A 16,616-nucleotide genomic window follows, 5' to 3' on the forward strand; every position below is an offset into this window, starting at 1 on the left:
TAACTCAAGGACAAGAGACCACCACTTACGGGATTATGGTGGCTGGCAGGGGCGCACCCAGGGGGGGGCCCAGGCCCCCCCTTAGCTCTCTGGGTCCTTTAAAAATTTATATACTGTATATTTATTTTGATAACAGCAAAACATGAAAAATTGGCAGGTACAAACAAAGAGTAACACATGAGCCAGCAGCTCCCTGACTCTAAACCTGAATGTGACCTCCCTGTAATTATCGGATTACCTGACCTCGCCTCACTATGGCCCCCCCCTCTTAGAAAATTTCTGGGTGCACCCCTGGTGGCTGGCACTATGTGGTAGGTGGAGGCACTCACCATCCACTCACTCGATGTAATGCTGCTCTCGGGTGACTTTCCTCTCCTCTCTCCCTTCCTTCCTCTTCTGTCTGCAGTGACTCTACACTGAGTGACAAGCCAAATGGTTTCCTGTACACCAGGAAACCATTTACTGGGTGGTAACCATAATACCAAACTATGGCACCTGGTGGTTTAGTGGGTAATTAAGGCACCCCAGCCATCTGAGCCTATGTAGGTTTATATCCAGGGAATGGTTAGGGTTTATTGCTCACATAATGCCACTCAGGGATGAGTGAGGTTGGTCACTCTCATCTTAAATGTCAGGACCAACTTGCCTAGCCCAGGGCTCCTACACTCCTCATGGGCAACACAGGTTTAGATGATGCTTATAATGATGCTACAGATAGCGAGGACTAACATCTTTAACTTACCTGGTAACGGTAAGTATTAAGATCCTACAGATATACAGGTGAAAAAAAAAAAAAAATGTATGGAACAAAACTACATTTTAATCATAACTGCAATGTCAGCTTAGATTTTACCTTTATGAATTTTTGCAATGAATATGGAAAATAATGCCATGAACGTTCAGCATTACTCTTCCACACTTCTACCAACATGCAGACACAAACACTGCTTAGAAATCCTTAAGCTTAGTTCCGCTACCTTATGAGTAACAATATGCAAAAGTTGTGAGATCCTTTTGTTATATACAAAAGTGAAGTGGGTGGGGTGAAAAGTGAGTCATATCACCAATAACATTCCAAGCATTGTTCCCTTGAACTCATTCGATACTTTGGCATGTTAAAACAACCAATCATTCACCTAAAATGCTATACAGAAAATATTAGAGTCAACAGTTAACAAAGTAAACATACGTTACTCCAGCTATTACGAAGAATGTTCCCTTTTTGTGTCACCATTGTCACCTCATGTAACTCATGCATTCCAAGCATGGTGACTGCCGAAGACTCAGTGTATCTGCCTAGTAACATTCATCAACTACCACCTTTAAACATGAAAATAATACGAGAAGCAAGTAAATAAATAGGCCAAGTTACCTGCAATAATCTCGTCCATGGTCACTTGTCATTCTCGCTGAAGACATCGGACCTTACCGTCTTCGGCTCATTCTGGGAATGTCATATTTTCAGATTTTGTTTTCATATCGATTCAAATTTTCTTAGAAATCTACAGTTTAAACGACATACTTATATAATTTTTTTTATCAGTGGAAGTGCGTTCTTTATTATTAGCCAAAATCTCTAAATGGATAATGCATTCGAACACCTCGTCTCATCTATCACATGGCGACTTTAACTTCCAGCAGCAGCAGCAGGACGGTGGCCAGTGTACTGCTTCTGCATCGGAGGCATGCCCTTTATTTTTTTTTTTTTGTCTTTTTTTTTTTTTTTAATGCCGCGTGCTGATCACTTTCTTTTTTCATAGTTTCCACTATTCATGTATTGTCTTTCTGTTTTTTCTTTATTTTCGAGAAAAAAAAAAGTATAAATATAAATAACATGGCCATACTGATTTACTCATAATAACACTAATGTCTCCTATCAATTTTATACTGTTCACTTGACAAAATTTCATAATACATAATAATCGCTAATACACTTGTTCGCCATATCATAGCAGTCACTACAGAAGAATGTTTTTAGTCTCATTTTAAACAGATCCACATTATTACTACTCTTAACAGCACTTGGTAGTCTATTATATAGTCTTAGGGCACAATTTTTAAAGGCTCTAAAACCAATGTCTGTGTTACACCTTGGTTCTAAGAGACTAGAGCTATCGTAAGCATTTCTTACTACAGTGTCAGTTTGTAGTTCAAATGGTTGTAATAATTTCCTAAAGTATTCCGGTTTCCTTGTCTTCATTGCCACAAGTCATAACAAATTTTATATATAATTCTAGCCTTAACTGGGAGCCAGTGTAGTTCAATGATAACTGGTGTAATCCTCTAATATACTGGCAATTTCATTATTAATCTAGCTGCTTTGTTCATAATAATTTGCATTTTCTTCAGTTGATATTTAGGCAAGTTGTAGTACAGAAAATTACAGTAATCTAATCAATTAAAATAGACATAGTTATAAGCATCTTAACAGAATGTATATCCAAATATATCCTTATAAAGGGAATATTCCGTAAGTTAAGTCATGCCACTTTTAGAAATCCATTTATTTGTTCATTGAAATTCATATGTTTATCAATAATCACACCTACGTCCTTGACCTTCTCACATATACTGACAATATTTCCATTAATACTAAAACCCTGCAAACCATTCAACCCTCTCAAGACACCCATTTTACCAATAATCAGACATGCTGTTTTATCTTTCAGTTTTAGTTGTTTACTATCCATCTATTTCTTGATATCTCCCATAATCCTAGTCAACAAAGTTTCAGTGTCCAATTCATTATTAATAGACAAATAAAACTGAGTATCATCAGCAAAAAGGTTAAAGGCCATTCCATGTTCCCTCAGCAAGAATGAAAGTTCAATAGTGTAAATACAGAACAGTACAGGTCCTTCATATTGTTAGCCATATGATCCTTCCCCAGAAACTGTGGCAGAATTGAGTTATGGGAATGCACCTGCTTTCAATCCAGTTAATAACCAGCCATTCACAGAATAAAATACCAGTAGTATTCTCAGGCAGAATGGTTAATGGATATTGTTAAGTTTTCTGCAACCCGTAGAGTCTCCCATAGGTCCCATCCATCCATTGCCAGACGCCATGTATCCCAAACGGGGTGGTCAAGGGCTTAGAGTTAATTGTTTTACAGGGAGGGGCACTAATCCTCCACCAACCCCACTTGACACGTAGGGATGCCAACAGCATCTGGTGTTCCCAGGCGGTCACCCATCCAAGTACTAACCAGACCCAACGTTGCTCCAAATTAATATAGGAGACTAGTTGTATTTTTTTCTGTGTGAAGTAGGTGAAACAACTTGCAGTTTATCCATAGGCTGGGTGAAACCGCAGGAGAGCTCCCTTGCATAGAATATCCAATTACAGTAAAAGTCGTCCAATCCGACCACCAATAATCTGAAAATCCCAATACACCAAATTTGCCATGGCAAAATTTTTCAAATTTTCTGGTCTTTTTTTTCAAATTTTTCTGGGCTTTATTTAAGGATTTATCTGGCTTGGACTTGTCCTTGGACTTTGATGTACCTGCCAGCAACTATTCATCTAAACTTCTATGCATTTCCGGTGTTTTCAAAGGGCCCTCCCAGTAGTCCGAAAAAACCAATACAGGGAGTTCTCAACTTTGGAAAATAATCCATTCCTGAAGATCTTTCGTGAGTTGTTTTTTTCCCTTAAACTTCTGTCAATCTTAGTAGCCCATATTTTCATGCATGTGTGGTTAATATAAAGAAGTATAAATACAAAGACTGTGATATATTTTTGTATTCTGTTCAGAACTACATAAGAAAAGTTCCTTATCCTTTAAAATTGTTCCTACAGTTGAGAGATTCAGTTTCAGCACCTGTGCTACATCACTCAGCCTCTTTCCTCTCTCCACTCTCATGATTATGTCCACTTTGGTATCCATTATAATTGCATGCCGTTTTCTCCTGCAACCATCACCACTTTCACTACTTTTCTGTTTCTGAGACATTTTTGGGGAAATAATCAAGTTTAAATGACAAAAATCGCAGCGGATGTTACTTGTATTGATAACAACAAAGCTTTGGGCTTCCAAGCAGGAGGAAGGCAGGAGCGAACAATCAGCATCTGCTGGGGACCACAAACTTGTACTTGGCACGTGGTTTGAATCAGTAAATTACGTTTTTTTTTTCTTTCTTTCTTTCTTTCTTTTTTACCCCTGAAAATTATTTCTTTTGTATCTGCGGATTTTTCATAAGTCGATACATCTTAAGTAGAGGTCTGACTGTAGTCCGAAAGACCCTACTTGGTCCCCTGCGATTTGGCTTACAAGACTTTTATTGTATATATTTTTTCTCAGTAAACTGTATCATTATTATGATAGATTTAAAAAGTTGCAGAAATGGTGTACAATAGGTACGCACAGTACGCGAGTTTATGGGTGGCAGAGGAGGTCCCTTACTAGGAATTCACGTGCTGTGAATACATAAACTTATGGGAAAAATTACATGTGGGCAGCACCCCCCTTCATCGGTAACCCTTGAGACTCCTTTCAGACCTAAGTATTGTACTGTAGAGGGAAATTATCTAAGACATATTACCTAAGATCAGGTAAACCAAGATTATGGCTTTACTAAATCAACTAGGATATGGCTTAACTAAACCAGGACGTAAGAAGGGGATCCGAGGCAGGATGAGGCACCTCCTGCACCACCCGCCACACCACCTTTCTCACCACTCTCGTCACCAGCACTTTCGACACTTTCGCTTCCTAATGCACTCACTTTGTTCATAAACCCTTCAAAGTCTATTTCTGACACCTCAGACATCGTATCATCCCCTTGATCCTCCCCAGGAAATGGCTTTTCTGATGTTGAAGGGAGTGATTCCTCACTTTCTTGAGGCCGCAGGTAATGGGTGATGAGGCAACCGTTGGCGCGTCTTGGGGTTGCAATGTCGCGTGCTCGGGGTAGCCTCGGATTTGGGCCACTCTTTGCTGCCGTCTTGCCTGTTATGAGTTCAATTCGCGTACTATTAAAAAATACAATAGAATCTGATAAAAAAATAGGTCCTCGCGTACTATGCGATTTGCGTACTGTGAGCTAGCGTACTGTGCGTACCTACTGTATATGCCAGTTTCCACTTAGTTAATGCAGGTATTCTACAAGGGTCAGTTCTGTCTATAACCCTGTTTCTCATTCATATTATTAATCTCTTGTCTGACACCCATACTTCGATTCACTCAAGTGCAGATGACTCAGTGCTTCACATTTCCTTTACATAACCACCCATTCACAAAATTTGGTACGGTATCTCACTGTCTCTAACTCCCAGCTCAGCACAGTAATCACCATAAGTATCTAAGATCACTGTCTGTCTTTCTGTCTATTGCCAGACGCCTTAATCCTGTAAGGGGTGGCCACAAACAAATCACCTCTATGTTGCCCTGTCCCCTGCCATTTCATTGCCTTGCTCCCAGCTCACAGTCCCCTCTCTCATATACCTGTCCACTCTACCCTTCCATCTCATCCTTGGCCTCCCCCTCCCTCTCCCCCCTTCCACCTCACTCACATACACTCTCCTTGTCAGTCTCTCACTCTCTATCCTCTCCACATTGCCAAACCACCTCAGTGTGTTTCTCCTAACATTTCCTATCACATCCATATCCACTTCACAACACTCCTTCACTTCCTGATTTGCCAGTCTGTCTCTCCATGTGACTCCACATACTCCTCTCAAATAACTCATTTCCACTGCTTTCACACTTGACTTCTGTCCTTCCAACAAGGTCCAAGCTTCACTTCCATAAGATAGAGTTGGTATCACAATAATGACATATAGTAACTTTCTCACTTCCATGCTCACTTCCCTGTTTCTTATCACTGCTTTCAAGGAACCAGCAACCTTTCTTCCTTCTTGCCTGTGGGTGACTCTACACTGAGTGACAAGCCAAATGGTTTCCTGTACACCAGGAAACCATTTACTAAGGCCGGTGGTAACCATATAACCAGATTTTGGCACCTGGTGGTTTAGTGGGTGATTATGGCGCTCCAGTCGGATTGAGCCAGTGAAGGTTTATATCCAAGGAGTGGTTGGGGTTTATTGCTCATGTAATGCCACTCAGAGATGAGCGAGGCTCGTCACTCTCATCTTAAACGTCAGGACCAACTTGCCTAGTCCTGGGCTTCTATGCTTCTCATGGGGCAACGTAGGATTGAATGATGGTTGGATGTACCCTTTCAAGTGCTTCACCCTCTAACCTTCCATCCTTACTCATCACACTACCCAAGTACTTAAATGCACTCACCTTTTCCATTTCTTCCTCATCCATCCTCACTGTACATTCACTGACTTCTTTTCTCTCAAAGACCATAACTTTGCTCTTCCCTGCATTCACCTTTAGATTCCATTTCTTACACACTCTCCCAAGCTCATCCACCAAGCCTTGCAGCTCCCCCTCGTCTTCACTTAACAACACAGTATCATCTGCAAACAACAGTAGTTTCCAACCACTGCCCTCTCTCACTAGGGCTGCTCCAACATCCACTGCCCTACCTTGTATCTCTTTTATAACCCCATCCATATACAGATTGAACAACCACGGAGACATGACACATCCTTTTTTCAATCCAACCTTCAAATAGAAAAATTCACTCAGTTCACTATCCACTCGCACTGCAGTCTTAGTACCTTCATACATACCCTTTACGGCCTTCAACAACTTCCCATCTACTCCATATATTCTTAATACTTCCACAGTCCTTTTCTATCTACCTTGTCATATGCTTTCTGCAAATCCATGAAGGCCACATACAGCTTTTTCCCTTCTCTAGAAAGCTTTCCACCAAAGATCTAAGAATGAATATCTGATCTACACAACCTCTTCCCTTCCTAAAACCTCCTTGTTCTTCTCCAACTAATTCCTCTGTTATTTCCATAACTCAGTCAGTAAGTATCCTACCATATACTTTTCCTGTTACATTAAGAAGACAAATGCCCCTATGATTACCACACATTTCTTTTTCCCCTTTTCTTTTGTACAGGGGAATAATTATACCTGACTTCCAATCCTCTGGGACTCTACCTTCCTCTCAGGCCAATCTGCACATCTTCCACATCCATTTTACTGCTATCTCTTCCCCATGCTTCAGCATTGCACCACACACTCCATCAATTCCTGGGGCTTTCCTCATTTTGAATTTCTTCATCGTTTCCACAACTTCCCTCCTACTGATTTCTTCCTCTCTTCTCACATCCCTCCTTCTCCCAGCCATTCCCCAGCCACTTATTCTCACATTACTTTCATTCTCTATCTTTAAGAATTCCTTAAAGTGTTCTCTCCATTTGCTCACTTTATCTCCCTTCTCCACTAGTAATCTGCCATTTTTATTTTTCACTCCCCAACTAACTTGTTTGGCACCATGTCTAACTCTCTTTACCTCTTCCCAGAACATTTTTTTTTACATTCCTTCTACTTTACACTCAGATTCCTCATCCACTCTCTTCTTACTCACTCTTACTAATCTGTTCACCTCTCTCTTCCTCTCTACATACAACTCTCTCTTCTGTCTCTCAGCTTCTTCTACACCCTCGTTTTCATCCACTCACTATGTGCTTTCTTCTTTTGTGCCACAGACTCTCTCACGTCATCATTCCACCATGCTGTTCCCTGCGTGTTGTTCACTGACTGGGGACAAAATATTCTCATTTAATGGTAGGAAAATCAACTATACCCAGTTTACTAATAGGCTGATATTGCTTGATTTCTGTATTACCTTCAATGCAGCCAATATTTGTGTCTCTAAATGTGTTGAAATTTTCGGTGTTTGGTTTAACGGTACCTTCAGTTGGGCCTATCACTTTAGATCACTTACTAAAACTGCCTCAAAGTAACTTGAATTATTGTACAGAATCCATAACATCTTCGCTGACAAGCAGTTAGCTGTAATTTATCGGCCTGAATATTGCTCACATTTGTAGTAGTAGTATTAGTAGTTGTTCCCTAGGCAGTCTGGCCGAACAGCCCTGAGTCCCTAAGGAAGGCCATGGCCGAGACTGGGCATTCCCACAGATCTCTCAAGGAGTGTATGTTGTGTTGTTAGCGTAGGTGATTGTGTGCAGTGCAGTCTTCCATAATGTGCCTGATAGTATGGGGTGCTGTGTTGCATTCTGGACATGCATTAGTGACAGAGTTGTCCAGCCTCTTCTGGTAACTTAAGAGGACTGGATGATGCCAACATCTCAGCCTGGCCAGGTGGACCCTGTCCTCACAAGGGAGATTGCATTCAGAAGGGTGGATATCAGGAGGCCGTGCATGCAGCTGTGTGTTGTCTTTAAGTGACTGAATGGAGCGGTGAGTGATTTGAGTATGGATATGCCTGTGGAAGCTGGTCTGAGGTGGGTGAGGGGGGAGAGATGACAGTATTTGTGTATGATATTGTGTGCTGGGTGTTGTTTTGATGTTCCTTGGTGTGTGTGGGTGTGTTGCCATATAGTGTAGTGGATGTTGTGGTTTTGCGGAGACTGCAGCAAGAATTTGGGTGCCTCTCATGTCTACTGTAGGTGATTCTTGACTTTGAGGACTTTGGTTTCGTGATGTAGGTGGTCTGTGGTTGTAGTAGCTGTGCAGCCTGTGATTATTATTAGGGCCTTGTTCTGTATGGTCTGCAGAGTGTTTTTGTGAGGTTCAGAGCCCAAGCAGGGCTTGCATAATTCATCAGTGAACGTATATACTGTTTATATACTGTGGTGGTGGTTTCTTTGTTGTGTCCAAATGTTGTATGGGCAAGTGACCTCAGGGCATTGAGTCTTGGTGCTATTTTATTTTTAATGTTTGTGATTTGTTGTTATGTAACACCAAGTATTTGTAACACCAAGTATTTTGTGTGTGTAACACCAAGTATTTTGTGTGTGTATGTGTGTGTGTGTGTGTGTGTGTGTGTGTGTGTGTGTGTGTGGTAGAGGAGTGTTGTTTATGGTAAGGTGTGGAATGTGACTGTGTTCTGCTGTCCAGTTTGTGAGAAGGGTCATTGTGGATTTGGCTGGGGCTATTTTGAGCCTGTTTGTGGTAAATCATTCGTGTAGTGTGTTGAGGTAAGGTTGGAGGATGTGTGCAGCTGTGTTTGCATTTTGGTGTATACATGTGAGTGTTATATCATCTGCATACGAAGCTATGTATCTGTGGTGTGTGGGGTGTGGGTATGTCATGCATGTATAGGTTAAAGAGTGTAGGGGACAAAACAGATCCTTGGGGGATGCCATTTATGAAGTTTCTGATGTTCGGAGACTGACTAGCAAACGTTACATGTGCACATCTGCCTGCTAAGTAGTTTGCCAGCCATCTTTTTGTGTTATTGTGCATGTCTGTGTTGAGTATTTTGTTTGTGAGGTGGTGGCGGGGGATGGCATCAAAAGCTTTGTTAATGTCTAGTGTGCATAGGAGTGTTCTGTGTGGTGGCCTAGCTGAATTCATGCCATCAAAACTCTCCGTGTAAGGTCTGTAAGAAGGGTGTTTGTGGAGTGCAGCGGCCTAAAGCCATGTTGTGATGGGGCTGAGGGGGTGTGAGGTGTAACTAGTTGTAGTAGTACCAGTTGACTTTAGAGGGGGTGCAGAGGAGTGTGATGGGGCGGTGTGAGGAAGGTAACGTGGGGTCTTTGTTGGATTTAGGGATAGTGATGATAATACCATGCTTCCAGATGTTGGGTATTGTGTTGTGTGAGTAGCTGTAGTTTGATATGTTGGTGAGTGTTTGTATTCCTTGTGGTCCAAGGTATTTAAGGTGAATGTTGCTTATGTTGTCTGGTCCACAGGCAGATGAGTGCTTAAGGTTGCTGATGATGTGCTTCGTCTGGTTGTAAGTGAAAGGTGCATAGTCTGGGTCTGTGGGGAACTGTCTCTTACATTGGATGATACGTCGGTCGTTGTGATGGGGGTTTAGATGGCTGACATGTGATAAGTGATTGATGAAAGAGTTTGCTTGTTGTTTGCTTGAAGGTATGGTGTCTGTTGTTGTGATGGCAGCGTGTGATTGTGTTGTGTTGCTGTTGGAAAGTGTGGTGCTTTTAAGTGTTTGGTAGAGTTTGCTGATGTTTGATTTGTGTTCAAGTGACTGGAGATAATTTTTTCAGTTTAGTGTTTGCTGTTCTGATATTTTATTGTTTATTTGAGTGTTAAGCTCTTGTATTTGTTGTACGGTGTCTTGTGTACGGGGTGTTGGGGAATGTTGTAGTGTGTCCCGTTGTCTGATGAGGCCTTTAATTTCTGGTGTGAAGTTGGGATTGTCTTTTTCTGTTGCCTCTGGGGATGTGTCTTTTGTCTGCATTTTGTATAATTGTATTGAAAATGTGCACAACAGTGTTGTTTGTGATGGGTGTATTGTTTAATGTTTCAAAATGTTCTGTTTCAGTTGTGAAGGCCTCCCAGTTGGCTCTTTTATAATTAGTGTATGTGCGGAGGGTTAGTGCCCCTCCCCGGAAAACAACTAACTAAAAAAAACAAAAACAATAAGCCTCGGACAAGGACTGACCAAACGATGACGACCAAGAACCGGACAAAGGACATGGTTATCGGAATGTGGAATGTAAGAGGAGCGAATGATGAGGTGAAAGAGAGAGAGATTGTCCAGGTGCTTGAGGGTGTGAAAGTGGATGTATGTGGAATAACTGAAACAAAATGGAAAGGAGAAAGTGTGAGAGAATGGGAGTATGGATGGGGTATATGTGCAGGAGTAGGTGAGAATGAGAGGGCAAAGGAAGGAGTATGTATAGTTGTGAGTAAAAGATGGAAGAAGAGCATAAGACAGTATGGATCAGTTGGGTCAAGGATTGTGTGTGTAAGGTTGAAAGTGGGAATACAAATGTGGGCGATTGTGTGTGTGTATGCGCCAACGCAAGATCGTGCTAGAAGAGTGAGAGAAGAGTTCTGGACAAATGTAGAAGTGTGCATGGAAAAGTTTGGAAGGAATGAGAGAGTGTTTTTGATCAGTGATATGAATGGTAAAGTTGGGAATGTGAAGGTGGATGGAATAGTTGGTGAGTGGGGTGTGCCTGCTGAGATAGATGAGAATGGGAGTGCGTTAGTGGACATTTGTGCTGGGAGGGGTTTGGTGATAGCCAATACCCTCTTCAGGCATAAAATGATCCACAGGTATACATGGCGAGTGATGAGAAGGGTGGGTGGTGAACTGAATGAAAGGAAGGCAGTGATTGATTATATGTGTGTGTGGATGAAAGGATGCGAAGATGTGTAATGGATGCAAGAGCTTATAGAGGTTGGGGGAGTGGACTTTCTGACCACTACTTGGTGGTGGCCAGAATTAGGATTCAAGTAAGATGGAGGAATAGAAGAAAGGAAAGACGAGAGGAAGGAGTAGTTGCAAGGAGAGTGGAAAGGTTACAAGAGGATGAGAAAAAGGCAGAGAATAAGAGAGAAGTGGAGGAACGATTGGGCAAATATGAATTGGAGCAGATGGGAGACGTGGAAGGTGTGTGTAGGATATTTACAGAAGAAATATGTGCAGCATGTGATGTGGTGTGTGGAAGGAAGTGAAGACGGAGGGGGGTGCAAGGAACAGCGTGGTGGACTGAAGAGGTGAGACAGGGTGTGGCATAAAAGTAGAAAGCATATAATGAATGGATGAGAAATAGGGGCATGGAAGAAGTTGAGAGGCGGAAGAGAGAGTTATATGTAGAAAGAAAGAGAGGTGAAAAGATTAGTAAGAGAGAGTAAGAAGAGAGTGGATGAGGAATTTGGAAGGAATTTGATTGTAAAGTGGAGGGACTGTAAGAAAATGTTCTGGAAAGAGGTGAAAAGAGTAAGACAGGGTGGAAGTGAAGTTAGCAGGGGAGTGACAGATAAAAATGGTAGATTACTAGTGGAGAAGGGAGAAAAAGTGAGCAGATGGAGAGAACACTTTAAGGATTTGTTGAACATAGAGGATGGAAGTAATGTGAGTATAAGTGGCTGGGGAATGGCTGGGAGAAGGAGGGAGGTGAGAAGACAGGAAGAAATCAGTAGGATAGAAGTTCTGGAAGCAGTGAAGAAAGTTAAATCGGGGAAAGCCCCAGGAATTGATGGAGTGTGTGGTGAAATGCTGAAGCATGGGGGAGAGATAATAGTAGAATGGATGTGGAAGATGTGCAGATTGGCCTGGGAGGAAGGTCGAGTCCCAAAGGATTGGAAGTCAGGTATAATTATTCCCTTGTACAAAGGAAAAGGGGAAAAAGAAGTGTGTGGTAATCATAGGAGCATTTGTCTTCTTAGTATAATAGGAAAGGTGTATGGTAGGATACTTATTGACAGAGTTAGAGAAAGAACAGAGAAATTAGTTGGAGAAGAACAGGGAGGCTTTAGGAAGGGAAGAGGTTGTGTAGATTAGATATTCATTCTTAGATCTTTAGTGGAAAAGTTTCTAGAGAAGGGAAGGAAGTTGTATGCAGCTTTCATGGATTTGGAGAAAGCATATGACAGAGTGGATAGACAAGCATTGTGGAAAGTGTTAAGAATATATGGAGTAGATGGGAAGTTGTTGAATGCTGTGAAGAGTATGTATGATGGTGCGAAGGCTGCAGTGCGTGTAGATGGTGAACTAAGTGAATTTTTCTCCTTGAAAGTTGGGTTAAAACGGGGATGTGTCATGTCTCTATGGTTGTTCAATCTGTACATGGATGAGGTAATAAAAGAGGTACAAGGTAGGGTAGTGGATGTTGGAGTGGCCCTGGTGAGAGAGGGCAGTGTTTGGAAACTCCCTGTAATGTTGTTTGCAGATGATACTGTGCTGTTGAGTGAAGACGAAGGGGAGCTGCAAGGCTTGGTGGATGAGTTTGGGAGAGTGTGTAAGAAATGGAATCTAAAGGTGAATGTAGGGAAGAGTAAAGTGATGGTCTTTGAGAGAGGTGAAGTCAGTGAATGTACAGCGAGGTTGGATGGTGAGGAATTGGAAAATGTGATTACTTGGGTAGTGTGATGAGGTAGGATGGAGGTTTGGAGGGTGAAGTGCTTGAAAGGGTACAGCAGGGAAGAAAGGTTGCTGGTTCTTTGAAAGCAGCGATAAGAAACAGGGAAGTGAGCATGGAAGTGAAAAAGTTACTACATGACAGTATTGTGATACCAACTCTAACGTATGGAAGTGAAGCTTGGACGTTGTTGGAAGGACACAAGTTAAGAGTGAGAGCAGTGGAAATGAGTTATTTAAGAGGAGCCTGTGGAGTCACATGGAGAGACAGGCTGACGAATGAGGATATAAAGGAGCGTTGTGGTGTGGATGTGGATGTGATAGGAAGCGTTATGAGGAACACACTGAGGTGGTTTGGCCATGTGGAGAGGATGGAGGGTGAAAGACTGACGAAGAGAGGGTATGTGAGTGAGGTGGAGGGGGGAAGAGGGAGGGGGAGGCCGAGGATGAGATGGAGGGATGGGGTGGAGAGGTATATGAGAGAGGGGGGTGTGAGCTGGGAGCAGAGCAGTAAAATGGCGGGGGACAGGGTGACTTGGAGGCGATTTGTTTGTGGCCACCTCAAACGGGATTGAGGCGTCTGGCAATAGATAGATAGATAGATAGTGTCTGTGGCCAGCTGGGGTGATTCTGTTTTTGGTAGTGATGATGATTGGGAGGTGATCAGATCCAAGGGTTTTGACCACTCTCCAGGATGTTGTGTGGGCGAGGTTTGGGGAACAGAAAGTGATGTCTGGGGATGATGGGAGGAAGAGGGCTTGGTGTGGGATATGGGTATGTTGACGTAGATTATTCAGTATGAAAAGATGATCTGTCTGGGATTTTAGTACCAGCCCTCTGTCTGTGTCAGGATTGTTTACATGCCAGGCCGACACCTTGGCGTTGAAATCACCACCCAGGATGATGTTGGGTATGTTAGTGATGTGGTGTATTTGTGGAGAGTAATTGTGGGGGACGGCTGGGAGGGGAATGTATGTGTTGGCGCTTGTTATGTGTGATTTGTTACCAGTGCATGTTGTAATTTATTGTATTTCTGTTGTGGTGAAGTGGATGTGCAGAGGTTGCACTAAAACACCTGGACAAAATTCAGAACACAGTCTATAAGAATAATTATTAATCCTGCAGTTACAAATGGAATATCTTCCCTACAAGTAAGACTGAATGTTACATTTTTTTTGCTGATGCTGTACAGCACTTTTATGGTAACGCTTGAACAAAATTGCATCCGTTGTGGCACTTCTACATCTTCCCCTTTGTATACATAGGCATCTGGTAGCACTCATGACTTGACTGCCATATTGCAGAACATCAGGCTGTCAGAATTACATTACAGTATTCCCTGAACTGCTTCTCTTTGGAATTTGCTTCCCCAAATTAGCTTTCCCCCAGACTTCAGCACACAGCAGTTCCAGTCCAACTGTTGGAGATTTTTATGAATGGAGGATACTTTTAATCTGGTGTATGTATTTTTGAAAAATTTGTTTTTCCTTCCTGAATTCATCTTAAAAAAAAAAAAAAAAAAAAAATGATGTCAGCTATACAGTCTGAGCAGTTTTACATGCTAACTGGTAAGGAGCCACCCACCTTAATGGAATACAATACCGTATCAGGTTAGTTTGGCTCCAGTGTCAGTGCGTCACAAACGTTCATCCCTACTAACCTAACGTAACTTAACGTAACCCAACCAAACTAACCTAACTGGAATTATTAGTGGATGAATGGGTTTTGGGTCCAGATCAACCCATTGCCCTCTGTAGGACACCATCACTGTCATCAGCAAACCTAAGGTGATGCTTTTTAGTAACATTATTTCTGTCGAATTTGGGTGTTATAAATGAATTACAGTATACAGTTGTGAAAGATAATCCCTGTCATAAAATTTTTGTCATTTGTTAAAGGGAACTCTGCTTCAGTTTGTGCATAAAATGTAGGCAGATCAGTAAATGAATGGGCTTAGTTGTGGGTATGTGTAATTTTGATGTTAGAAATAATAGACCATCAGTACTGTAAACTCTCGATAAGCCATCATCACAGTGTCCAGCGCTGTTTTCTCATCTCTATTAAAGCAATTTCCGACACCAAAACGGGATGCAACCGGCAGTTCTATGCAATGTCTGATGTTGAGGTGTATCAACCGGCTCATGAACGGTAGCCAACCTGCACAGTACTACTGTATTGTGTCATTACTTTATTGTCTTTTATGCTTAATATTCATCTTTTACCCGTGGGAAAGTTTTTAGGATACAGGATTGAGATGGATAGTAATGCAGTATCTGGCTTGACGCCAAATGTTGATCCAATGATGGATTCTGTGCAATATGCAGCATTTTGCTTTAACCGGCATAGGGCTTGGCAGAATTAGGCTACACCAGATAATTGAGAGTTTACTGTATTTTCATTGAAGACCAAGCCAATTGGGATCTAATTTAACTATAAAAACAACGTGCTTTGGTCCTAACCTTGGTAGCATAGTTATTTCTGCAGAACTGGAGTGTCATATATGAATTACAGTACTACCATATATGATGAAACATAATCTTTGCCATAAAATTTTCAGTGTTGATGAATGGAAGCATAAAAACAAATGGCAGAAAATAAAAGTGCAGTATTCATTGTGAAATCATGCTTTCCTCTTCAGTCCTGGATGTAGCAATATACAGTAATCCCTGTAATAACCGGACGCCCAATTCTCGGACACCCCAATGTCCGAACATTTTAGGCCTGGGCCTTCAGAACCCCCAAATGGCCAAAAAAAAAAAATCCGACATTTTTTCAACCGTACTTTGAACTCAGCGCATGATACCGAACAACTGTGTTTTTGCTTGTAGTAGGGCAGCCCCCTGCTCTCCCCTTCCCAGTTACCTCCTAACTACCGTCTTGACTAGACTCTCATCACAGTGGCTGCTGCACATACTCGTTTTTGTTAATAAACAGTCAATAAACTGCAATACCTCACTACATAGGAATTTACAGTGTTGTGAAGTGTTCAGAAATTAGAATTCAAAGTGCAAAGAATTAAGTGCAGCGTGCAAACTGGCGTGTTGCAAGTTACTGGCATAGCGCAAGTAAGAACAGAATGTGCAGTGTTAAACAGTTATACAGTAATTCACAGTGCAAAGAATTAAGTGCAGCATAACACTGAATTACTCTACATACTTCAAGAACATTTTCACCACTGCCAGAACCTTAGAGGAGGCGGGTTAATCTTAGTAATGGCCTCGGACGTGTTGTAAGTACCCTGTACACCGCTAAATATTTTCCATACTCATAATTCCTCATTCTCTGGTTCCTTTTCATTTATTTCATGCTTTCTGTCCCTTATTTATGTGAATAGGGTCATAAGTAGGTGCTATGCATGTCTGGTAGGGAGTTATGTAGGTGGTTTTTGAGTTAGGGTGGGTTAAGGTCCGTAAGTACCTGTCCAGGAGGCATTTTCCCAGTTCCCTGACAAACCCAGTTTCGGGACATACCTTTGGCTTTATTACATTGGTTATTGGAGGGATTATTGTATTTCTAATATATAGACTCTGCACAGTAACTCTGTTACACTTTTTACACTGTTTCTTAACAGTGATGCCAGCCTGATCCAGTCAATATGGGTGTGAGTGACTTGGTATCATCACTGTCTGACAACCCGTACTTCAGTGCTGGGTTTGGCTTGTTTGGGGTGGGTGCTGGAGCTGCTGTTCTCAGGAAAGGATATATGGTGAGCAGGTATTA

General features: G+C 41.9%; 2 protein-coding genes across 4 annotated transcripts in view; one reads left to right on the plus strand and one right to left on the minus strand.

The window, feature by feature from the left end:
- LOC145417333 (cysteine protease ATG4B-like) overlaps window positions 1–1,415 on the minus strand; it is a 387,500-nt gene extending 386,085 nt beyond the window's left edge. Inside the window, exon 1 of one of the 2 annotated variants that reach the window (XM_080286013.1) lies at window positions 1,373–1,415. In XM_080286013.1, coding sequence (XP_080142139.1) covers window positions 1,373–1,391 — 19 coding nt within the window. In that variant the 5' untranslated portion in view covers window positions 1,392–1,415. The remainder of the gene's footprint in view (window positions 1–1,372) is intronic. The other variant, XM_080286012.1, reaches the window with a different exon arrangement.
- A 6,223-nt stretch (window positions 1,416–7,638) lies between these two features.
- The window catches only part of Bcs1 (mitochondrial chaperone BCS1), a 102,092-nt gene continuing 93,114 nt past the window's right edge, over window positions 7,639–16,616 (plus strand). For both annotated transcript variants that reach the window (XM_080286011.1, XM_080286010.1), the window contains exons 1-2: window positions 7,639–7,657; window positions 16,468–16,602. In XM_080286011.1, coding sequence (XP_080142137.1) covers window positions 16,492–16,602 — 111 coding nt within the window. In that variant the 5' untranslated portion in view covers window positions 7,639–7,657; window positions 16,468–16,491. The remainder of the gene's footprint in view (window positions 7,658–16,467; window positions 16,603–16,616) is intronic.

The sequence above is a fragment of the Coenobita brevimanus genome, chromosome 110 (assembly GCF_032717465.1).
Source record: "Coenobita brevimanus isolate Jiangsu-jjx chromosome 110, ASM3271746v2, whole genome shotgun sequence".
In the NCBI taxonomy this organism is placed as follows: Eukaryota; Metazoa; Arthropoda; class Malacostraca; order Decapoda; family Coenobitidae; genus Coenobita; species Coenobita brevimanus.